At 43.3% G+C, this 26,073-nt stretch overlaps 1 protein-coding gene across 5 annotated transcripts in view; it reads left to right on the top strand.

Moving 5' to 3' along the window:
* ABI1 (abl interactor 1) overlaps positions 1 to 26,073 on the top strand; it is a 125,244-nt gene that overhangs the window by 33,609 nt on the left and 65,562 nt on the right. For all 5 annotated transcript variants that reach the window (XM_065399232.1, XM_065399231.1, XM_065399229.1 and 2 more), the window contains exon 2: positions 64 to 231. In XM_065399232.1, coding sequence (XP_065255304.1) covers positions 64 to 231 — 168 coding nt within the window. The remainder of the gene's footprint in view (positions 1 to 63; positions 232 to 26,073) is intronic.

Raw genomic sequence — 26,073 nt, 5'->3', positions numbered from 1 at the left:
AGTAATGTTTTTTGTACTCCTCTCTTCTGGCCTTACAAAAATGACATCTTGTTTGTTTTTCAGGCTCCCGATAAAAGGAAAGCATTAGAAGAGACCAAAGCATACACAACCCAGTCTCTTGCTAGTGTTGCTTATCAGATCAATGCACTGGCCAACAATGTACTCCAACTGCTGGACATTCAAGCATCCCAGCTGCGGAGAATGGAGTCCTCCATCAACCATATCTCCCAGGTAACCTTTTACATATGGAATTGAAATGCCACAAAAAAACTACTACTTTGGGGAACCGCATCTAAAAACTTTCTGGGGTTTAAGGAAACTTGCACTTGGGTGGGTCTTCATCTTAGCAAAAGTAATAATGTTATCTGTGAGTCTTGTAATTTTTCCTCTAGTAATGATTCTATTTGTTCTGCCTCTGTAAATAATGGTTCTAAAGGTTGAGAGTTGGGTAATTATAGGTTTTTTTTTTTTTATTATTTTTAATAATCCCTAACTTAGTTATTAACTCCACAGAAAAACTTTAAAGTTTAAAAAGCAATGTTTCAACTCTAGCTTATGAAATCTGCTAAAATAGTAAAATACATAATTAAGCTAGTTTTCGTTCTCTGGACTCTGAAGAGAAGAGTTCAGTCACTGAAGCTTTTAATCTTCAGGTTTTAAATGGGAAATAGGGTGAGTCTCCTATTCTAGAGCAAAACCGAAAGAAACAACTCTAAAATACTTATTAGTAGCAAGCCAATATTGTCTCATGTTCCTGTTGCTATGATACTATTAGACTCTGCTGGAAAGAGTCTCATTCGTATCCCAGCATTAGCTTATTCATGTAATCAAATACAGTTAACTCAAATATGGGATTTGGGTTGTGCCTTCGCCATGACTTTGGGACCCTCCATAAATTACATAACACATTTTTTGGTGATTTCCAAGACCAACCCATCTCCTTTTAACATTTTGTAACATTGAAACACACAAAATGAAGCACCCACCAACCCCCTTTATTTAATTTATGGACTGTCCATTTCATAGTCTCCTCTTGCCTAGCTGCTTCCCTTGGTTTTTTCCCACATCTTTTCTTCACTCTCCCTGCCCCCTTCGTATATCTTGCTGAGGATCCAACTTCTTGTTGTTGCTAGTTGGTGGGAGCAATTTGCAGTTGCCACCGTTGGAATGGCTATTTGGCAAATATGGTCACGAGGGGGAAAAACAGAGCACTTCTAAATGTGGAGTATTCCTGCAAGTGAGGAGCGTTTGAAAGGTGTGGGGGAGTACTCTGAGGTCCTAGTTTTGGGTTACTTCAGCAGCAGGATTAGTGAACCTGCTGTTCAGTCAGCTGAAAATCATTAATTGACCCAATATTAGAACTATTCAAATATTCTCAAACCCCCCCCCCATCTTGAGCCTGCAAGAGGTGAAGGGTCCATGTGATGTGCATCTAAAGAGTAAGTGGGGGCTTGATAGGTGAGGCCATAGGGATGGTAGGAAAAAGCAGCACTACGCTGGGATTGTCAAGACAAAAGAGTTGGGTTTTGGGGATGACCAAGTGCAGGAGGGAGGATGGGGAGGGATAGCTCAGTGATTTGAGCATTGGCCTGCTAAACCAGGGTTGTGAGTTCAATCCTTGAGGGGGCCACTGAGGGATCTGGGGCAAAATCAGTACTTGGTCCTGCTAGTGAAGGCAGGGGGCTGGACTCGATAACCTTTCAAGGTCCCTTCCAGTTCTATGAGATAGGTATATCTCCATATATTCTATTTGATAGAGTCTAATCAAACACTTCCAGTCCTTCAAAAAGGTCTGGTTCTTGGGAGTTAGTTCTTTACCCAGACTAGTTTACCCAGCTCTAATTATGTATTCACTGCATAGCTTACCCAATAATAGAAGACTATGGAGTGAGACAGCAAGGTCTTGTTCAAGTCAGACCTTTCCCATATACCAAATAAAAAAACTTAATGTTTTTGGCAAAATGAATTTTGAAGGGGTCTCTTAAACTACTCAATACTTCTGTGTCTGTGGGGATTTTGAAACCCTTAGTTGGCCAAACATCCCATATTAGCTGTATATCTTCCTGACCACGCACTTGAGATCAGAACTTATTTCTTCTACTTCACCTCTTCTATCTCCCTCCTCCACCCTCTAATCAACTTCTGGTTGTATTGAGCTTACAAAATGGTGTGGCAATTGATTTTAAAATCTTCCAGCTGCGAAGGAGTTGAACTGTACACTGCCGGAGGTGATGGCACTTCATGGAATATGTAAATACACCTTGAAAATAAAAAGCCTTTCATAAAGTTGTTCTAAAACATTTGCTTAGTTTTAATATGTATTTTGTATGTTTTTTTTTTTTTTTTTTAATTTGGCAATATTAAAAAAGTATCTCCTAATTGTCATCCAGACAGCTAACTACTAGAAGTAAAATTGCTGTAGATATGTTTCTAGTTATATGAAGGATTTAGAAAGATATTTCTGGACCCTCAAATCTCACTTACCTCCAAAAAGAACTGAATGGGGAATAAAAATGTACTAACCTTCTATCTCAACATTTTCTTTCACCACCATATACAGAATACCACACTTTCATAACTTTTGGACACACTCATGTCATCTAGAGCAAAATACTGGTGTATAAGAAAAGCAGTTCCCAGTCAGTATTCGGAAATTTGTGTTTAAACTGAAATTGTTGATCTCTTCTTGATCCATTGATAGGACTAATAGTGTAAAAGCTAAAATATTTGATACTGGCACAAAAGGTGTAACCCTCTGCATTTTGAATTGAAGGCACTATTCTGAATGTATTGAGTCACCTGATACATGAACTGTTTGCTAAAGACTGTGAACAATCAGTGCTTTGTGGAGCTTTGTAAGAGTCTTTAGCAAGATCTCTTGTAGTTTCCTTGGCTGTTGGGTCTTTCCTGAAACGAATTCCAATTATAAAGGAATCTTTTCAGACTCATTTTACAAAATTAAAACTAGATACCAATGATGCAAGTTCAAGTGTGTGTGTGTGTGTGTGTGTGTGTGTCTGTCTTTTTTGTTGTTGTTGTTTTTTTGTTTTTTTAAGATTTTGTTCAAATTCAGTTCTTCAGTTATGTATTTAAAAAAACAAAACACCACACTGTGCAGTCCCTTACTGCCCATTTCAGAAACGGGTCTTTAGAATTTGTCTTCACTTGCCCCACTTGTATCACTCTTGAATATTTCCATTGAAGCAGATCAGATGTATGTATTTAAATTGGATAGTTTTCTAAAGTTCCTTGGAAAGACAAGAGCCAGGCTAGTGTACCTAGGGCATGCATTGTGAAAGCTTCTGCACACAGCTTTGCAAATGTACCTCAGTCATTCTCGGCAACACTTCAACTAGTCATGCGCTTCTCTGGAGCATTGACAATCTGTAGCTTCATTTGTAAAAAAGGTATGGTTCTCTAGTTATTCTGTTCTGTGGGCCAATCATCTCCCCCCAGTCCCATATAACACACAGTGACCATGTTCTTTTTCCAGTGCATGTTTCTGAACTTCTGTAGATCAGTTTGAATATTGGGGCTAGAGCATTATCGAAGTATCACCTGCCTCCTTCTAGACTTTTTGGGTTAAATGGCCTGTTGTGTAATCTTGACTTTAAAAGAATGGTTAAAGTATTAAAGCTACAGGTTTAAAATAAGCCTTAATAAAATATTATCCTGAGCTGTCTTCCCTGTAAGGAAGATCCATAAGCGTAAAGTGCACAGTTTAATAGAACAGCGTCTCTGAAGAGCTGAGTTCTGCTCATGGAGAATTTGATCTCTTATTATGAAGCTTCAGTTCAACTTAAAGGCAAACCAAAAAGAGGGCTTTACACAAACAGATAAAAGCCCTATTTGAGTGAGACTTGACAGGGCTTCTCAGAGGCTCTTCAGTGAGCTGCTTCACTGTTGCTTGTTGTTCCACCTGACTATGGAGATGTGTTTATAGAGCTCTTTGTTTTAACCCTTGACACATGCTTTGAGCTTTGCCACATTACTCCAACCCTTCCATGCATGCTGAAGTAGTAATGCAAAGCTTGTGTAGCATCTTTGGAGATGCTTGCAAAGCCCTTCCAATGCAAGGGAGTCTGCCATGATCACAGTACTAGGCAGAGGGCTGGCCTGAGGATTTTGGGGAGGAATAGTGAGAACACTTTGGGACACACCCAAATTTAACAAATTTACAAAAACACCCACAAATGTAAAAGTATCTTTAGGTCCCCATCCCACAGACTTTCTGCTGTAGAGGCGGAGTCCAGCTGCTATATTTCTCTCAACCTTTGATTGGTTTACTTTGGTTTATATTAGCCTTGAAAACATAAAACCATCTTCTCAAAGGAGAGCTAAAATTTACTCGTCTTTAGAAATGAAAGTAGAGACTTTTTTTCTTTTGTAGTTCTAGTTTTTCCCCAAAAATAACTGGGTCCCTTGGCTATGGGCTTTGGAGACCAAAGGGCAGCTCTCAATAAAGGAAACACTTTATTAGTGAAATGCATTTAATTATGATGGAGAACTTTCTACCATTGCATTTCCACAGTCTTCAAGACCAGATGAATCTGGCTCTTGCTAAGAAGAGTTGGGCTGACAGGGACATCCTTGTTTACTGCGTCAAAACTAAAAAAAAAAAAAAGTAGCTTATCAGAGCTCACATTTATGCAAGGGCAGCTGCAGTATTGGGCGTAGCAACTAGTCTTCCCCCCCCCCCCCCGAATATAAACAGTTTTAAAATAGCTCATTATTTAAATCAGTGCCTATTGAAGTGTAGAGGAAGAAATTGAATCCCTTTCAAGAGATAAACGCATAGGGCCAAAAAATAAAATTAATTCAATGCACAAATTCTTCCTTGACTCTAAAGCTGACTTCAAATGTGTAGAGATGTGACAAAATGGAAACTTCTGACAATGTAATTCCCTGGGCTATGCAAGAAATAACTAGTAGGTCTTCTGATGGCATTAAAAATGTTGCAAGCTTTTAGAACTAGAAATTGAAGGCCTAGATCTGGTTTAAAAGAATAGTGCCTGTTAACCTCTCTTTCATCATTTGTGTACTTGGCTTTTTACTCATATGGTGTTCAGACTCCTTCTGTTTTGTAATGTTGCCTAATTAAAGCCAGTAGCACTAATGGAACACACAGATGCTATTTTTTTCTCTTAAGGCTTCTTCTCAGACTCTCAGCTGTTGGCTTGAGCTGTTCTGCAAATGATATAAATGCTTGGAGGTTGATTTTTCATTTTAATGTATGATCAGCCAGGATTAGCATGGACTTTAAGTTACAGGTAACTTCCCAAGAGGTTCCAGGACTTTAAGCCTACCCAAATGTCCAAAACCCCTCCAAGCAGTAGCAGATTAAGCATTGATCCATTGATTTGTGGATCCAAGTCTTCTTGTCTGTTAAGGCATAAAGCCCAGCTGAACTTAGTTTCTTAGACTCTGCTGGGAGTGTGCTGGAGAGGAGTGGAACAGTCCCATAGGAGATAGGAATTTAAGGTTGAGGGCTGGTTTTAGTTGTACTGTTGCTTCTTGTATGTTTGAGTCAATATGATGTGTTTTATGTATTATTGGGCATGATCCATGGCACAGAACTCAATTTCAAACACCCAAAGCAACAAATGGTAGGAGGGCGGCGCATGTGACAGACCACCTGCTGCTGTAGCTGTGCTTACCACAAATAGCAATGCACAGTACTTCTAAGACCCTTATCTTAGGAAAGAAGAAAGAACCACTTCCTCAGGCTCCAGCAGTGGTGGGCAGACTGATAAGCCACAGCTCTTCAGGCCACACTCTGAGGCTTTTGCCCTGGAACCTGACATTGGGCCAGGGTTACTTGCTAAAGGGGAAAGGATCTCACTTTACTCAAAATCTGTGTTTACCACTTTTTCTGGCTTTTACATGGAGCAAGGAAGGACGATGTTTCCTCCCCATCCCTAAGTTAATATAAGTATGCTGGTATGACTGAAATCAAACCAACAGCCTTTAGGTACACAAGCTTTCTCTATCCATTTATTTAACTAAAAGTAAAGCGAGGTGTTCTCCATTGTGAGGATATTGGTGTGTGAGAATTATAAGGGCAAAATTGAATCTTGCCTCATTTTCCCCACCAAATGAGTAATGGTGGGATTATATGCCAAGTCAAGAGATTCACAGTAGCTTCTCTAGTCTCAGAGGCACTGATTTCTATATCTGCAAGGGGTTATGACCAGACAAAGTATGAACGTGGAAGCTAGTGCATCACAGAGCCTTCCACGTTTCTCTACTGCAGACATGACTACCTCTATGGTTCCCTCTTGAATGCCTCTAACTCAAGTCAACACGTTCTGTTCTATATAGGTTCTCCTATCTCACATGTCCAGTAAGAGTTGTATCACCAAGAACAGCACCTCTTTGCTTGACGTTCTCTTGGGCTAGTTGGAGGGGGACAATGGGATGCAAACTTCGTCTGTTGCTCCTGCACTGTTCGGGGAAAATCCAGTTTTTCTTAAAATCCCTCTCTGGCACAGTAGTCACCATGCACATCTCTGAAACAGCATCCACTGACACTACAGATCCAGATTGATGCCCAATTGGTGGATAACTGTCAGGCCAGCAGCAATTGTGCTGTGGAAGCTACCCAATCTGTTGAAAGTGTATTTGTATTATGGCAGAGAGATTTCTATCTATTGTCACATTTGTTCTTTCCTTCTCCCACCCACCTCTCTCTAATTAGAGCATATTATGGGTTTGGTAACTGTTCCCACTAATGAAGTAATCTTGATGTTGTCACCTACTGAGATGCTATCCAGAACAGTGAGGGGTTGTCACTGCATGCCTTGTAACCCTGGGTGCTTAATTTACTCTGTGCCTGTAGCGCCTTTGTCTGGATGCTCCCAGACAGCATACAAGCTTGCACTAACTCTGCTGGATTCACAGTTGCTGAGTCAGCTTGGCAAGATGACCCCCAACACTCCCAGTTATGAATTTTCCTCAAACCATGTGCTCTGCAATATCCAGCCCTCCACTGGGAGTAAAAATTTTTTTAAAAGATACAGTACCCAGCAGCTTTCCACATTAACGGCTGTTTGATTTAAAGTAAATGTTAACTCCAATGGGTTGGTTTAGATGAAAAGAAAAACAAGTTTCCTAGGATTTTAAGTGTGTTCAGGTATAAAGAAGGAAATTAGAAATGGTTACAAGCAAATAAAAGTGGAAAGTGCTTTCTAGACACTAAGACTTACCTTAAACCAAGACTGTAGTTTTATTAAGCTTCTCATCACGCTGCATTACAGCAAGATGGATGCCCAGCCCCTCTGCTCAGGATTTCCCATTAAAGTCCAAAGTATTCTGTTCCTGTGTCCTCTTAAGTGATGGATAACATGGGGTTCTTTGCCCCTCTCTTTTTTTACTCCTGAGGGCATTCTGCACCAAAAAAACTCAATTGTGCACATGGTATTTTAAAACTTTGCAAAATTCTGCAGATTTTATTTGTGAAATAAATGTGGAGGCTCCAGCATGGCTTTGGGGAGCACAAGCCACTGGCTACACAGAGGTGGGCGATCACTTGCAGCTCCCTTCCGCCCCAGGACATGGAGTCAGCGGTGAGGCTGCATCCAACTCTGACACAGTGCAAGGACTGGGCCTGCCCCAGAAACATCCTAGGGCCCTGCCACTCCATGCCAGGTGTGGGCAGGCAGGCTCAGCAAGGCAAGATCCAAGTGGGGAGGGGCTTAGTGAGGGGGGATCCAGGTGGGGGTTCATAGGGGTCTGTGTGGGGCAATCTGAGTGCAAGTGTTTCAGTGTGGGATCTGTGTGTGGAGATCTGGATGCACAAGGGCTTGTTGTGGGGGTTCTGGGTGCAGAGTGTCCTTCAGCTGTGGGAGAAATCTGGGGGTGGGTCTGACCCAGCCCCATATGCTGTGCAAGAGAAGAGGAAGTTCCATCCTCCCCAGCTGGGACTAGCAGCTGAGCCTGGTGCAGGGTAGGAGCCACCAGCAAGGTCTTCCCCAGTCCCACCCCATAGTGATTTACCTCTTTGCCGGCTGCCCTGGGCACCTGAAACATACTGCTGGAGAGGGTTGCGATAACCACTCTTATGGTTTCCCTGTGATGTTGTGAGGATATTTGGTGTGTGAGAATTATAAGGGCAAAATTGAATCTTGCCTATTTTTCCCCCCACCATTTTTCTGCAGGAGACATAAATTCTACGCATGCATAGTGGCGCAGAATTCCCCCAGAAATATCTTTTATAGTCTAATGAATGTTTGACATAGATTCTTTGGAAAGTTTTACCCCCCACCCCTCCCAAAGTAAAGTTCATTCAAGCTGTGAGGAAGGCGGCATGGAGCTTCCTGGTGAAGGAAGTTCCATGCTAGCTTCTTCCCCGTAGGTGTTTTCAGGAACCAGATCAATTTGCATTTTGGCAGTCTCCTCCCCTGGCCATGATGTGAGTGGTTGTCTTCTCCCCTTTTATGTAAACTGCATTCCCATTGTCTCTTAGTGTACCTTGGAAATACCTGCCACATGGCAGAACTGCATTCCTTTGCTTATAGCGGGGTAACTTCACTCCTGCCTGGCAGACACACTTTAATAACATAATTTTCAATGTTTGTATTTCTGAATTTGTCCTCCATGCAGTAATAGTAACTATCAGTAAATTGTTAGCTTTCTGTTGATATCTTAGTTGACACCTTTTTAAAGAGAGGTTATGGCATTAGTGAGCTGGGGTACACTGAACTGGTCAGGCCTGCTGAAACTTACTATTAGATACCAGTGAGTTCCTTGCCATGCCATGATATAGCAGAAGGTTACATACACAGTTTTGGCCATTACACCTGTTTCTCCACTGAAGAGCTATAAGCTTTTGACATATTTCATATTAAATTCAAAAGGTTGATGGAGTCTTTGGTTTCCTAAAATGAAAGCCAGAAGCCCACTACCATGAGAATTGCCTTGAAAGGGTTTTAGCTGGTAGGTTTTGTGCAGCAAATGAATTTAAAGATTCCATAAACACCTTAATCTTTAATGAAAATCTCTCATCTTTAGAAAACCACAAAAATTGAATGTCTCATAAACATGCTTTTAAGTCAAAATATTACTCTTCAGTTGGTTACTCTTTCTTTTCATGTATCTGATTTGGCTGTTGCTCAAAATTAATTTCCCTTCTACTTCAAGTCTTTAAACAAGTGCTTTTCAAATTTGAACATTGTAAACACCACTAATTTTATATTGGCATGTGTCTTTTTAAAAAACTTTATAAATGGTTGTGATATGGGGTAGAGGAGGAAGGAAATGCTAGGTACCAAGTGAGTGAAATGAGAACTTACCCAGTATGCTATTGGACTTTTTAACAAATAGCCACACTATACCATGCAGTTAATCAGAGGAGCACTATATCTTTCTTGTGCTAATTACAATAGTCTTATGTTTACACCAATCATTTGGGGAGGGAAAGAAACCATTTTGTGAAGCAGTCAACACTTCTGCATTACTATATCATCCAAAATGACCACCCTTCATGACCTGTTACTCAAACAAGTCAACGTATGCTATCAGATGCTTGTGGTCTGAGATGTTAGTAGTAAGGAAGTATATGCAGGGATTTCTATTTGCACAATTCAAAAGAGAATTCTTTAGTGCACCTTGCAGGCTAGTTATATATGGATAAGAAATATTTTTCTGAGAATTTGAACTATACTAAAGAAATCGGTTACTATTGAAGTAATATGATAGGCATCATGATTTCCACAAGATTCCTCACTTCAGTCCCTGGAAAAATCATGGAGCAGGTCCTCAAGGAAACCATTTTAAAGCACTTGGAGAGGAAGGTGACTAGAAACAGTCAACATGGATTCACCAAGAGCAAGTCATGCCTGACCAGCATGATTGCCTTCTATGATGAGATAACTGGCTCTGTGGATATGGGAAAAGCAGTGGACATGATATATCTTGACTTCAGTAAAGCTTTTGATACGATGTCCCACAGTATTCTTGCCAGCAAGTTAAAAAAGTATAGATTGGATGAATGGACTATAAGGTGGACAGAAAGCTGGCTAGATTGTCGGGCTCAACAGGTTGTGATCAATGGCTCGATGTCTAGTTGACCGCCAGTATCAAGCGGAGTGCCCCAGGAGTCGGTCCTGGGAACGGTTTTGTTCAGCATCTTTATTAATGATCTGGATGATGGGATGGATTGCAGCCCCAGCAAGTTCACGGATGACACTAAGCTGCGGGGAGAGGTAGAGACGCTGGAAGGTAGGGATAGGGTCCAGAGTGATCTAGACAAATTGGAGGATTGGGCCGAAAGAAACCTGAGGTTTAACAAGGACAAGTGCAGTGTCCTGCACTTAAGACGGAAGAATCTCATGCACCGCTACAGGCTGGCGACCACTTGGCTAAGCAGTAATTCTGCAGAAAAGGACCTGGGGATTACAGTGGATGAGAAGCTGGATATGAGTCAGCAGTGTGCCCTTGTTGCCAAGAAGGTTAACGGCATATTGGGCTGCATTAATAGGAGCATTGCCAGCAGATCAAGGGAACTGATTATTCCTCTCTATTCGGCACTGGTGAGGCCAGACCTGGAATATCATGTCCAGTTTGGGGTCCCCCACTACAGAAAGGATGTGGACAAATTGGAGAGTCCAGTGGAGGGCAACAAAAATGATCAGGGGGCTGGGGCACATGACTTATGAGGAAAGGCTGAGGGAACTGGGCTTGTTTAGTCTGCAGATGAGAAGAGTGAGGGGGGGATTTGATAGCAACCTTCAACTACTTGACAGGAGTGTTCCAAAGAGGATGGAGCTTGGCTGTTCTCAGTGGTGGCAGATGACAGAACGAGGAGCAATGGTCTCAAGTTGCATGGAGGAGGTCTAGGTTGGATATTAGGAAACACTATTTCACTAGGAGGGTGGCAAAGCATTGGAATAGGTTACCTAGGGAGGTGGTAGAATCTCCATCCCTCGAGGCTTTTAAGGCCTGGCTTGACTAAGGCCTGGCTTGACAAAGCCCTGGCTGGGATGATTTAGTTGGGGTTGGTCCTGCTTTGAGCAGGGGGTTGGACTAGATGACCTCCTGAGGTCTCTTCCAACCCTAATCTTCTATGATTCTATGAAAAGAAATCTGAGTGTTTTACAAGGTTGCCTGTATCTCATCTCATATATAATTATAATTGTGTGTGTGTGTGTGTGTGTGTGTGTGTGTGTGTGTGTGTGTGTGTGTGTGTGTATATACTACTGTTGAATTTTTTTTCTTTAACAGTCAGTGAGTGTCATTACATATTTTATAAAAATCAAACTGTCCTTGTACAATAGTTCATTATAGATGAACTCCTGTGATATAAGTTTATATCTGATGCTAGCCCCATTCTGCACAAAATGATTCTGGTGAATTCACTATTAACGAAATCCAGAAATATAAAGAAGCTTAAGGTAAATAGGGCAGAACTTGGCCAACTAATCTTTTGTCACTGATGATGTTTTGATATCTTGAGCAGAGGTTCTCAAACTTAATTGCACCATGACCCCCTTCTGACAACAAAAATTACCACACTCCAGGTGGGGGTGCCAAAGCCGAAGCCCAAGGGCTTCAGCCCCAGGCAGGGGGCCTGTAACCTGAGCCCTGCAACCCAGGATTGAAGCCCTCAGACTTGGGCTTCCACCATAGGTGGTGGGGCTCAGGCTTTGGCTTCAGCCCTGGGCCCCAACAAGTCTAACACCAGCCCTTGCGATCCCATTAAAACAGGGTCGTGACCCACTTTGGGGTCCCCAACCCACAGTTTGAGAACTGCTCATCTGGAGAACAGATTTGATCCCATCTGACTGGCAAAAAGGCATTATTGGACTGGTTTGGAAACAAGGGTAACAAACTAGACTGTAATTATAGCAGTATCTTTTTTTTTTTTTTTTTTTTTTTTTTATAAATCCATTCTGGGTAAAGTTTGTGGTGTGTGGTTTGGTTTTTGTTTTCTTTTTTCTTTTTTTTTTTTTGCGTCTGTCTTTTTGGCCTGAGCTGCTGATATCTTAAGGAGCAAGAGAAGACCGTAACAGGCTGGCTTTGTTCCTGGCCATTGCATGACAGAGCAAATCTTCAACTTACCATGAATGAACAAGAATTCAAGTACACTGTTCACATTGCATTTGTTGATATCTAGGCCACATTTGACCCATTGACAGGCAATTGCTTTGGCTGAGCTTGAAACTCACAGATCTCCTTCACAAGCTCTGTAGAATGTTGTGTCTCTTATGATGATGACTCTCGCTGACTTTTTGTAGCTGGGAAAAGAAATGCTTATTTCAGATTTAGGTTGGGTATTTGACAAGAATGCGTTGCCACCCCGGAATGCTTTAGTGCAGTGATCACACGCTAAGTAAATGCATTTTAGAAATATGCCTTGATAACATCACCAGTGTTAGTTATGCAGACGACATAATGCTAATTGTCAAATCAATGGATGAAGCAGTAACGGCACCTTGAAGCCCTGGAAAGCTCAGCACCAAAAGTTAGCCTGAAAATTGATTAGACTAAAACCAGAATTCTTCTAGTTGGCAATTTCAGACGTGCTGCAGGCTTTAGCATCTTAGTGGACAGCTACCTAGTCGCAATTCTGTGACTTCACCTGCCTCTGTTTTGTTGCCAATAATATGGGTGGCATTGTGAGAGAGAGAGAGAGAGAGCGAGAGAGAGAGAGCTTGAAACCTGCACTGCAAAAGTGTGTCGTCAATGGGGCACCTCCATCAAGAACATCATTTGCAAACTGAACACTGTTTGGTAAAGAGAAGAAGCTGAGGATATAGAATGCTTTGGTCAATATTCTGACTTATGGGCCTGAAACATGCTCCTTCACTGTCAAGAGTGAGAAGTTGGACACATTCAGAAAGGCAGTTTCATCTGAATGATCAAAAAATTAAGCTTGAATTTATACCATTTGATAAAGAAACATTTTCTAAGTAAATGGGTCCCATGCGCTCAAACAGTCACCCAGTGCTCTCTAAGATGGTATAGTCATCTGCCACAAATGCCTACCAACTTCAACTTTGACCCAACGAAAGCAGTATGGAAGACATGCTCGCCCCCCTCCCCCTGGGGTACCCCTCTTGGGAAAACATGATTGGCTGGACGGCATCAACAGACACCTGTCCCTCACAAGCAGCCTACCTTGAAACGTGCCAGATTTGGCTCAGGATAGAGCATCATGGAGGGGCAAAACAAGTTCAGTGGCCTTACAAAGTTCAAGGCTTGTCTGTCCCTCTGATCGCTACCCCATGCTGCTCATCCATGTGGGCACTAATGATACTTCCAGATCTGACCCTGAGCAGATCAGCTGTGACTCCAGGGCTCTAGGAACTAGTGTGAAGGGGTCAGGGTGCAGGTTAAGGACACAGGCAGGTCCACACGTATCTTAGAGAGGAAAGCATGGGTGTGAAGGTTGTGTTAATGTAAGGGCTTCAGCTTCCTTAACTATGGGATGCTGTTGGAAGAAGGTCTGCTGGGAAGAGATGGGGTCCACCTGATAAAGAAGGGGAAGAGCATCTTTGCACACTGTCTCTCCAACCTAGTTAGGAGGGCTTTTAAAGTAGGTTCAAAGGGGGCAAGTGACAGAAGTCCACAGGTAAGTATAAAAAGAGGGTTAGCTGTTGGGTGGGGGACATGGAAAAATTACAATAGGGTCATAAGAGGAAATCAGTGGGGGAATCTGCTCACCATCTTAGATGTATATACAAATGCAAGGAATGTGGGGAATAAACAGGAAGAATGAAGTATTAGTACATAAGCTAAATGATCACTTGATTGGCATCACAGAGACTTGGTGAGAAGTCTCATGACTGGAATATTGGTGTAGAGGTACAGTTTGTTCAGGAAGGGCAGGCAGTAAAAAAGGGAGGAGGTGTTCCATTGTACATCAAGAAATCTATACACTTGTTTTGAGATCCAGAAGGAGGTAGGATGCAGACCAGTTGAGCATCTGTGGGTACAGACAAAAGGGATTTAAAAAAATAGCGGTGTTGTCCATGGTAGGGGTCTATTACAGACCACCAAATCAGGAAGAGGGAGTGGATGAGGCACTTCTAGAACAAATAACAAAAATATCCAAAACACAAGACCTGGTAGTAATGGTGGACTTTAACTACCCAGACATATGTTGGAAAAGTAATCCAATAAGTCATTAGAATGTATTGGGGAATAACTTTTTGTTCCAGAAAGTGAAGAAAGTAACCAGGTGGACAGCCATTTTAGACTTGATTCTGGTAGCAAATCTCAAGGTAGAAGGCAATTTGGGTGAAAGTGATCATGAAATCATCATGATTCCTAAAGAAGGGAAGGAGTGAGAGTAGCAGAATAAGGATGTCTTCCCCCCCCCCCCCCCACCAAAAAAAGTCTTGAACAAACTCTGAGAAATGGTTGGTAAGACCCCATGGGAAGAAAACGTAAAAAAAGTTGTTCAGGAGAGCTGGCAATTTCTGAAGGAGACAATATTAAAGGCACAATTGCAAATGACAAGGAAAGGCTTTTTTTTGTTTTTTAAAAAAAAAGCTTAATCTTGAGTGAGGGGAGACCTGATAAGCCTAAACATATTAAGGGTCGCTATAAAGAGGATTGTGATCAATGTGATCTCCATGTCCACTAAAGGTAGGACAAAAAGTAATGGGCTTAATCTGCAGCAAGGGAGATTTAGGTCAGATATTAGGAGACGCTTTCTAACTGTAAAGGTAGTTAAACTCTGGAATAGGCTCCCAAAGGAGGTTGTGGAAGCCTCATGATTGGATGTCTTAAACAGGTTGGATAAACACCTGTCTAGGTGGTTCTGCTACAGCGCAGGGGGCTGGACTTTGTGACTTCTTGAGGTCCCTTCCAGCCCTATATTTCTGATTCTATGAGCTAACCTAGGTAATCCTGGACCAACCCATTCTAGGGCTTGTAGTTCCCAGAGCGATGGATGGGAACTCGAGTCTGAGAGCAGGGCCTGCGGGGGACAAGGGGAGATGTGATGAAAGAGAAGCTTATTTATATCCTAAAGAGAGAAGCAGCTTACGGGTGGGCTCCCTAGTACTGGGATTTGGGCAAGCCCTAAAGATAATGGGAGAAGAAGCTTGGGAATCGCTGGCAGGAGAGAGCCTAAGTGGTAGGCAGAAAACAAGCAAACATAAGTGGTAGCCGTGTTGTGGGAAAATGAAACAGTTGGAGACTAGAGCAGACTGTGGCCTTAGGGCTGGGGCTTGTGGGAAAGGGGGAGCCTGGGCTCTCCTTTACATTAATGCCACCTTGAGTGCTGATACCCTTGTGTGAAGAGGGGTGGTTCCCTACAACTGTAGGTGAAGGTCTAGTTGTGGACCCTGGAAAAGGTGAAATTTCCTCAGAGGCTTGAAAGAGCGTTGTGACTCAGAGTGGAATGAGTTGAAAGCTTTTTGCTTAGAATTTTGCCTGAAGGACTTTTCTTCCCCATTGAAAGGGAAAAGTTCTTAGTTTAGCCCTTTAGCCAAAGTATCTTTGACAGCAAAAGGTAGGTGGAATGACTGGGCAACTGAGGCACAGCTGCATCCTGACTGGGAGGGGTCAGCAACTTCTTTTTTTTTAAGTTGTGGCAATCTCCAAATAGTGTGCACCCTGCTCTGGTTCCTTTTTCTAGCTCAAGTGTTTAATGAACTAGGAAACAGTGGTATAATATATCCTAGGGGTTGGCAACCTACGGCACGCGAGCCGATTCTGAGTGGCACGCTGCCTGTCGGGTGAGAGGAGGAGGGACGGAGGGGGGGGAAGTGCCACGCTGGGGGAAGAAGGGGGAGGAGGGAAGCTTGGCTGCTGCAGGACCAAGCTTCTGCCTCCTGCCCCGGCAGGGGAGAGTGGTGGTGGGGGGTGGAGGTCCCAGCCCCCCCCCCCCCACCACTCTGCCCCGCCCACCGCTCTCCTCTGCGGGGGCAGGAGGCAGAAGCTTGGTCCTGCGGCAGCCAAGCTTCCCCCCCCCCCCGTTTCTTCCCACAAAGTGGTGCATTCTGGCACCACCTCCTCCCTCCTCTCCCTGCCTGCGACGGCCCTTGCGAGGGGGAGCGGAGCAGAGCCGAGCGGCAGCGTGCTCCCTGCTCTGTAGAGGAGGCAGAGAGGGGTAGGGATGGGTCTTGGGGAAGGGGGTGGAACAGGGCATATCCCTCCCAGCCCCCTGCCATGAGCCGCTCTGGGCAGGGGGCTGGGAGCACCCCCACGAGCCAAGCACCCCAGCCCTCTGCCCTGCACCTCCCCACACACACAGCCTTCTGCCCTGCACCCCCCACACACACCCCAGCCCTCTGCCCTGACCTCGAGTTGCCCCGCTCAGCCCGCTGCAGGCCTAGGTGAACAGAACCCCAGGCTGGAAGTGGGCTGAGCAGGCTGGTGGCGTAAGATCAGCATTTTAATTTAATTTTAAAGTAAGCTTCTTAAACATTTTGAAAACCTTGTTTACTTTACATACAACAATAGTTTAGTTATATAATATAGACTTATAGAGAGAGACCTTCTAAAAAACGTTAACATGTATTACCGGCACGCGAAACCTTAAATTAAAGTGAATAAATGAAGACTCGGCACACCACTTCTGAAAGGTTGCCTACCCCTGATATATCCTTTCCTTTTAACTATCATTGTTTACTTTAATCGAGGTATCGGCAACCTTTGACACGCAGCCCACCAGCATAAGCACCCTGGTGGGCTGGTTTGCTTATCTGCCACGTCCGCAGGTTTGGCCGATCGCGGCTCCAGGCCAATGGGGGCGGCGGGAAGTGGCGGCTAGCACATCCCTTGGCCTGTGCTGCTTCCCGCCGCCCCCACTGGTCTGGAGCAGTGAACAGCAGCTAGTGGGAGCTGCGATTGGCCAAACCTGCGGACGCGGCAGGTAAACAAACCAGCCTGGCCCACCAGGGTGCTTACCCTGGTGGGCCGTGTGCCAAAGGTTGCCGATCCCTGCTTTAATCTCTGGTTTCTTTAAAGAATTTGGGTGGGCAAATCACCCAATGGCTTCAGTATGTGCCCTAAAAATGGGCAAATTTTCATTAAATAATGAATGTTATTTATTTTGGGTACTTTCTTGAACTGAGTTAAAGGGTGTTGGGGAGGGAACGGGACGTTTCTGGCTGGAAAGGCATATGGTAAAAAACAAAAGCCATGGTGAAACCCTGAGTTTAGGATCGCGGCAAGCCATTGGCCAAACTGTACACTTAAAACATAACTCTTCTTTGCTAAACCATTTAGAGGTTTTTACTGCAGTACTTGCATATAATCCCAAACTAAACAATATTTCCTTTACAGAAGCTGCTTTTTTTGTGGGTCTGCAGCGTTGCAGAGACTTTGAACATGTCTCTTTACCAGTGCCTGGCAGAGGCATCTCAATCTGACTGGGGTCTCTGGGTGCTCCTTTGATACAAATAAAATCTAGGACCATGTATCAGGGGGTAGCCGTGTTAGTCTGCATCTACAAAAACAACAAGGAGTCTGGTGGCACCTTAAAGACTAACAGATTTATTTGGGCATAAGCTTTCATGGGTAAAAACCTCACTTCTTCAGATGCATAGAGTGAAAGTTACAGATGCAGGCATTATATACTGACACATGGAGAGCAGGGAGTTACTTCGCAAGTGGAGAACCAGTGTTGATGGGGCCAATTCAATCAGGGTGGATGTAGTCCACTCCCAATAATGGATGAGGAGGTGTCAATTCCAGGAGAGGAAAAGCTGCTTCTGTAATGAACCAGCCACTCCCAGTCCCTATTCAAGCCCAGATTAATGGTGTTAAATTTGCAAATGAATTTTAGTTCTGCTGTTTCTCTTTGAAGTCTGTTTCTGAAGTTTTTTTGTTCAATGATAGTGACTTTTAAATCTGTAATAGAATGACCAGGGAGATTGAAGTGTTCACTTACTGGCTTATGTATGTTGCCATTCCTGATGTCCGATTTGTGTCCATTTATTCTTTTGTGGAGGGACTGTCCGGTTTGGCCAATGTACATGGCAGAGGGGCATTGCTGACACATGATGGCATATATAACATTAGTGGATGTGCAGGTGAATGAGCCCTTGATGGTGTGGCTGATGTGGTTGGGTCCTCTGATGGTTTTTACCCACGAAAGCTTATGCCCAAATAAATCTGTTAGTCTTTAAGGTGCCACCAGACTCCTTGTTGTTTTTATCTAGGACCATGGTTTCATCTTATTTAGTCACAGTGGTGACTCCAGACTTATACCTGTGTGATCAGAATTCAGACCCGCTGTGAAAATTAAAAAAAACACTCTATTTTCAAAATGACACATGGATTAATCTAGCTGCGAAAAATACCAATAAAATGTATTGCTTGGCTAAATTAAATACAGAAAGTAGGATTTAAGTGGTTCCAAGTAGTAACAGACAGAACAAAGTAAGTCACCAAGCAAAACAAAATAAAATGCGCACATCTATGTCTAATCAAACTGAATACGGATAAGATCCTCACCAGTTCCAGCATGCTCCCTTTTACAGACTAATCTCCTTTTAGCCTGGGTCCAGCAATCACTCACACCCCTTGCAGTCACTGCCTTTTGCTCCAGTTTCTTCCAAGTATTCTGGTGGGTGGAGAGGCTCTCTCGTTAGGCAGCTGAAGACAAAATGGGGGGCAGGGTGTCTCCCAGGGGTTTAAATAGACTCTCGTGGGTGGAGACCCCCTCTTCACCCCTATGGAAAGTCCAGCTCCAAGATGGAGTTTAGGAGTCACCTGGGCAAGTCACATGTCCATGCATGACTCACTTTTTACAGGTAGCATTCATTGTTTACATGCTACCTTGAACATCCCCAGGTAGACTTCTTATGTGGATTGGAGCATTCCAAGATCCATTGTCCTTTAAGTGTTTCTTGATTAGGTACTTAATTTTAACATTCCTTTCTCCAGGAACTGACCAAATGCTCTACTAATGTTATTTAGAAATCAAGCCAGTACACAGCCAACATTCATAACTTCAAATACAAAAATGATACATGCATACAAATAGGATTAATACATTCAGTAGATCATAACCTTTGAGATATGTTACATGGCATATGTAGCATAAAACACATTCTAAGCATATTTCCATAAAGCCTTATGGGAAGTACTGTCACAGTGATCTTTAGAAAAGTCTTGTTCCTAGTACTGACTGCAAAGTCTGAAATACAAATTGCATTCAGCTCACCGACATACAGAGCTGGTTAATGCCAGTTTTCTTCCAGTGCTAATAGATCAAATCAACACTGATTTCAGGTCACAGCTAGAATCTTAAAAAGATTAATTCTTCTTAGCAAACAAATGAAAGTGCATGTTTGTCTGTCTTGCTACATTGGTTGTGTACTGTAGTTAACGTCAGGCAATGGTGCTAGCATTCATGGGCAGGCATTAGCCAAGCAATACATTTTATTGGTATTTTTCGCAGCTAGATTAATCCATGTGTCATTTTGAAAATAGAGTGTTTTTTTTAATTTTCACAGCGGGTCTGAATTCTGATCACACAGGTATAAGTCTGGAGTCACCACTGTGACTAAATAAGATGAAACCATGGTCCTAGATAAAAACAACAAGGAGTCTGGTGGCACCTTAAAGACTAACAGATTTTTTACTTATTAATTAACCCAGAGTATGTATTTGCTCCCCCAGGTATTAACAACTGTGCATCTCTCTCTATCAGTGTTATAGAGGGCGAACAATTTGAGTTTACCCTGTATAAAGCTTATACAGGGTAAAACGGATTTATTTGGGTTTAGACCCCGTTGGGCCTCTGCGTGTTAAAGACAAGCAAACTTCTGAGAGCTGCTTTCAGGTAAACCTGCAGCTTTGGGGTAAGTAATTCCCCCAAAAAACCTGGGTCTTTGCTGGAGCAGACGGGTGTGTCTGGCTCAGCAAGACAGGGTGCTGGGGTCCTGCGCTTGCAGGGAAAGCAGGGGTAGAAGTAGTCTTGGCACATTAGGTGACAGCTCCCAAGAGGATTTCTGTGATCCAACCCATCACAATCACATCCTAAACAGTGCTACAGATTCTCATGTTGGAGTAATTTTCTGACTCCTTAATCTATAGAGGAAAACAGCATTAGGAATATGATAACCTCAAAGAAATAGGGACTTAGCCTTTTGGAGGCTTTTGGAGCCTTGCCAGCTTTGTTTTGTGTTTATAATCTCTACTGCTGTTGGTTATTTAAAAAGTTATTTACTCCTCATAACACAAGAACTATGGTTCACCAAATGAAATTAATAAACAGCAGGTTTAAAATAAACAAAAGGACATATTTCTCCACACAATGTGAAACTCTTTGCCAGAGGATGTTGTGAAGGCCAAGACTATAACAGGGTTCAAAAAAGAATTAGATAAATTCAGGGAGGATAGGTCCATCAATGGCTATTAGCCAAGATGGGCAGGGATGGTGTCCCTAGCCTCTGTTTGACAGAAGCTGGGAATGGGCAACAGGGCATGGATCACTTGATTACCTGTATGTTAATTCCCTCTGGAGCACCTGGTATTGGCCACTGTGAGAAGACAGGATACTGGGCTAGATGAACCTTTTGGTCTGACCCAGTATGGCCGTTCTTATGACCCTCATAACAGAGAGCCTAATATTGTACATGAAGCAGCAGAGAATTCACTAATGATCACTTGGTTCTCCTGTGAGGGGGTGCACATAATTCTTGGCATGATGGAAGTTGTCCTTTTTAAAAAAAAAAAAAAAAAAAAAAAAGAGAGAGAGAAAATGAAAAATCCACATTTTAACTTGAGCCATGTTTTGAAATACAGGGAAACACTTTTTGGTTAAAATAACAGGAGTACTTGTGGCACCTTAGAGACTAACAAATTTATTAGAGCATAAGCTTTCGTGGGCTACAACCCACTTCTTCGGATGCATATAAATGGAGGCTTTCAAGAGAGGCAGACAATGAAGTATAAAAATGGAAAGTTTCATCTTCTTTTAAAGAAATGAGTGATTTTTATATAGATATTGAATGTGCCTTTGGCAAAAAAACTTGCCTTGAGTATTACAATTACTTCCATAATTGCTCATTCCAGTGGGGAGAGGTGCTTTGTGTCTTAATTAACTAACCTAGTGCTGATAGACTGAAAAAATCATTTGTTTTTATTTGGTCAAGACTCTAGGTAGAGCCCTAGGTAGACTTCTGTGGAAATAAGTTTGCTCTGATTGGGGGGAAAAGAGTGGCAGCTCAAATAGATGCTATAATTGTTTGGTTTTTCAGTTTTATTTTTCACTTGGAATGTGGGGAGTACACCTCTACCCCAATATAACGCGACCCGATATAACATGAATTCGGATATAACGCGGTAAAGCAGTGCTCCGGGGGGGCGGGGCTGTGCACTCTGGTGGATCAAAGCAAGTTTGATATAACGTGGTTTCAACTATAAAGCGGTATGATTTTTTTGGCTCTCGAGGACAGCGTTATATCAAGGTAGAGGTCTATATGTAAAATAGAGAGGTCTCTGGGCATATTTGATTTTTGTTTGCAATCCATTCTTATCCCTTTTTTCTTAGCTTATAACTTTTAAATTTTACAGAATCAATAGCCTATAGACCTAAAAATTGAAGCCATTTATTGTTCTATATATAGTCCGAGGTAGAGATGTTAGATTTTTAGTCCCCTAGAAATTGTGGGGGTGTCAGAGAATGAATAAAGGGACATCTACTTCTGAATAGAATATTGTATGAAAACACACTACTATAAAGCAATTTGATATCATGTTAATGGCTAAAAGTCAACCTCTTCAGGGATGGAATCTATGCACTCCCTTGATACTCTGTTGAAATGTGCTGCCATGTGGGGATCAGAATTCATGAGTCAGTTCAGTACTTCTAACTCATCAGAATTCTCCCTTCCCTCATCACCTGAACGTAGTACAAGTTTTGTCATCCCATCTGAAGAAAGAGCTAGCAGAAATAGGAGTCCCAAAAGGGGTGGGGTGATGAAAATAAGTAGCAAGATTAAAGAAAGGATTGGATATTTGAGAACCACTGATCTACATAATCTGTTTATCACTGTGGGCCACAGGCCACAGATTGATGGGTTTTGGGGGGTGGGTGGGCACTGTGGTTTTCACAGTCCCCTATGCCCAGGGCCCCACACCCACAGTGGGGCCAGGAACAGAGCCCTAGGCTGGGCAGCGGAACTGAAACCTCCCCGCATGGGGCCACTCCTAAAACCTGGGGGTGCTGCAGCACCCTGGGAAAACTCTCCAGTTTCCAGCGCCCGCCACAGACCCACTCTCTCGCCCTCTGCAGCACTCAGCAGCCCCCTGCTGGCAGGAGCGCTCATGCAGGCTGCAAGATGCTGTCTCCCCCTCAGCCAGCCCCATCCCCTGCCAGAATAGCAAATTTTGAATTTTTATTAGCACACAGCTGGGCTGCAGCTGTGTGCTAATTGGGCTGCAGGTTGAGAACTGCTGATGTAGATAGTCAAAGAGTACTCTTTTAAATCTAATGTGATAGACCTTCAGGCCATAAGCCAACCTCTGACTGATCAGGGTTTGGAAGAAAGGTCCCCGGTGGGCTAGCTGTCTATTGTAAGATTTCTGAAGAATTCAGTACTGATCAGTGTCTGAGACCGGATACTGGGCTGACAGAGCCGTGGTCTGATGTGCTATGGGTATGCATAAAAAGGATGGTGTTGCCAGAGATGGGGATGGCCCTTACAAAACAGCTGTCTCTTCTTCCTCCACCTAAACCAGACCATAAGAGGTGTTGGTGAAGCTTCATCAGCAAATATTTCAGTGTAGTTCAGGTTTTTTTTAAAAAAAAGCATTAACAAGACCATTTGAAATGGCTTTTGATTTGTCTGCATTAGGTAATGTTTTGTTTATGAACTAATATCACCACCAAGCCCTTTCATCTGTAAGCATCTGTAAAGTCTGTTTACTCTTGTAGTTACTGTATCAGACTTAGGCTGGAGGAAGTATATATGCAAACAACCCAACTTATTTGCATGTGTACATTTGTGGAAATAGTTTAAAATTGTGCAATATAATTCTTCTTGGCCTCCATGAGTAACAGAAAGAGAAACTTGTACTTTTGTGCTTTTTTGGTTTGGACCAGCCTAAGTCACATTTAGGGTTGCCAGCTTCCTAATTTTACAAACCAGAACACCCTTGCCTTGCCCCCGCTCACTCTCCCCCACCCTCACTCACTTTCACCCAGCTTGGGTAAAGGGTTGGGATGTGAGGAGGGGGTGAGGGCTCCAGCTTGAAGTGTGGGCTCTGGGGTGGGGCCAGGGCTGAGGGGTTCAGGGTGCAGGAGGGGGTCTGGGCTGGGGCCGAGGGGTTTGGGTGTGGGAGGGAGCTCAGGGCTGGGACAGGAGGTGGGAGGGGGTGAGGGGTGTGGACTCTGGGAGGCAGTTTGGGTGCGGGAGGGGGTTCCGAGGTGGCAGGGGGTTAGAGCATGGGAGGGGGGTTCGGGGTGCAGGCTCCAGGTGGCGCTTACCTCAGGCGGCTACCAGAAGCAGTGGCATGGCCCTGTGGCTCCTAGGCACAGGGCAGCCAGGTGGCTCCGCACGCTGCCCCTGCCTGCAGGCACCACCCCCGCAGCTCCCATTGGCCACCGTTCCCAGCTAATGAGAGCTGCGGAGTTGGCACTCAGGGCGGGGGCAGTGTGCGGAGACCCCATGGCCGCCCCTGTGCCTAGGAGCCAGACATGCCGGCTGCTTCTGGGAGCCTCACAGAGCCAGGGCAGGCAGGGAGTCTGCCTTAGCCCAGCTGCGCCACTGACCAGACTTTTAGCAGCCTATTAAAATCTCTCCTGGATTGCTTTCAATAGTTACCAGGAGATTGATGCCGATTCTGGTAGACTCCCGGCCAATCCGGGAGGGTTGGCAACACCCTAGTCACGTCAGTCACTTGAACATTTTTAATGTTGGTGCCCATCTACCATGGTGATGGGTACTGCATGGAAGCAACTAGAGTGGAGCATTAAACGTGGGAAGGTAATCCATAATTCAGTTCAAAAAGTGGTGGTATCACTTAGGAGCCATCATTTTTCTACCCTTTTACATATATGGCGTACACCGAGCAGCCCAAAATAAAACTAATCTTTTATTTTCAATTGCTTGAATGGTCTTGGTTATGCCACTGTATATTTATGTGAACTTAGGGTTTCTGCATGTGCTTTTAATCTGGTTTTACAAGCAAACAATATTGCCTGACTGCATTATAGCATGACTTGTTAAATCCAATACTCTGATTTAAAAGAAGAAAACTTTTTTTTTTCTTCCCTGAATGTTAGGGCTGGTGTAAACTCAGTTTTATGTACCACTGTCATTTATTAAGAATATCGGCTTCTACTGTTTCTGAGAGGTTTTTAAATGGGGGGTGGGGTGCAGAGGAACATTCAGAGGGCAAGTGGTGACACCAGGCACTTGGGCTTCAGCACCACCTGACTGGGCTTGGGGAGGGAGTGCCACTTCCGCCTCCCTCTTTTTGTCTGGGTTGGGCAGGGGCACAACCAAAAATTGTAACTCAAAGGTAGGGTGTGTGTGTGTGTGTGTGTGGGGGGGGGGGGGCTCAGCTCAAAAAGTTTGAAAACTATTCTCCTAAGTTAATATAGGTATAGTGGTGTGTAGACAAGCCCTTAAGAAGTATGTGACCTCAACACTCTGTTTTGGCAGTAGCTTGACAGCTGAGTACAGGAATACTTTCTTGTCTTTCACATGATTACAATTTTGAAGTGTTCATGATGGCATTCAGTGCAGTGGTTTCCCCAGGAATTGAAATTGGGAGTGTGTGTGTCAGGGCCGATGAGGGGTGAGACTGTGAGGGTGAAGGTGGGCTGTATGGCACCATAGTAAAAACTGAAAAATGTTTCATGACCATTTTATTAGTTTTAACTCATGTTTTAAAATCATCACACAAATTAGAGTTGGCTACTCAAGCCTTCTATGAAGCACTACGTCCTTCTTGGTTTCTTGTTATAATTTTGCACAACTCTGTTAATGAACTTCTTGAATGCGTTCATCTTTGGTGGCTTCTCGTGTGTCCAGTACTGCCATTCCTTCAATTGATATGCTCATTATCAACTGTAGCTGTTGTGACTGGGAGTAGCAAGAATTCCTACTTCTGTTTCCTGGGATGAAAACACACAGATCGGGTCGAGCCACTAGTGATGATAAAAAAGTTGAAGTCAAATCTTCATTCATTCGTGGTATGATATTCCACTCTGTGTTCAAATTCTCTATTCTGTCCTGATCGCATGGCAGCCCCATTACTGGTAGTGCCTCACTCCACTCAACTGTTGGTATTTTATAGGACAGACATCTGTAAAAGCTACGTAGAGGTTGAGTAGAATCGAGAAGTCGCTGTTGTAGATTTTTAAGAATCAAGTCTGTGTACTTTTTCAGTTGTCTTAACAAACACTTTGTTGTCTTCACTTAAGGATTCAATATAAATGCCTTCATTAGTCAACTTCTGGACTGAAGTCTTTTTGCTTCTTCCAGTACTTTTTTCAATGGATAGCTCTCTGATCCAAACATAGCTTCTATTGCTGGACAAAGATCTACTACTGTTGTAGCAGATGCCTGGATGATATTGTTTAATGACCCAAGTGGTTTCAACGGTAGACTTACGAGAGAGAGAGAATGGTAATAGTCTTCTCTGAACGTAGTAGCAAAAGTAATCCACCAGCCTCACTACTTAGATCCATCCCATCTTTGTAGATACTTTCCAAAGCCAGTAATAACGGCTGGAGTAACTTTAAGACAACAGCCAAGGATCGCTCATGAGAGAGCCAGCGGCTTTTCCCAGGTTGGACTAATTTGAACTTCAGTCCCAGTGTATCTTCTATATTTTCCAAGATAGTCTTTTTGGACTCTTGCTGAAAAAAGAATATAATGAAGACATTAAATTTATAGCTTTTTTAAAATGTGTGGGTTTTTTTTTTTTTTTTTTTTTTTTTTTTTTATTAAAGAGTCTGCAGCTCGTATTAGTGCTAGTTGGAGTAGATGGCCTCTGCAGTGTGTATAGGAGAGATTAGGGTTACACTTTTTTTCTCTGAGCAAAGCTTGTACTCCACCATGTCTTCCAGAGAAGTTTGCAGCTCCATCAAATACACAAGCAGCCATCTGTTTGGGGTCCAATTGACAAGCATTTAACTCTTCTAAGATGTGGGTT

This window comes from Emys orbicularis, chromosome 2, assembly GCF_028017835.1.
Source record: "Emys orbicularis isolate rEmyOrb1 chromosome 2, rEmyOrb1.hap1, whole genome shotgun sequence".
NCBI lineage: Eukaryota > Metazoa > Chordata > Testudines > Emydidae > Emys > Emys orbicularis.
This window is presented reverse-complemented; position numbering and strand designations above follow the sequence as displayed.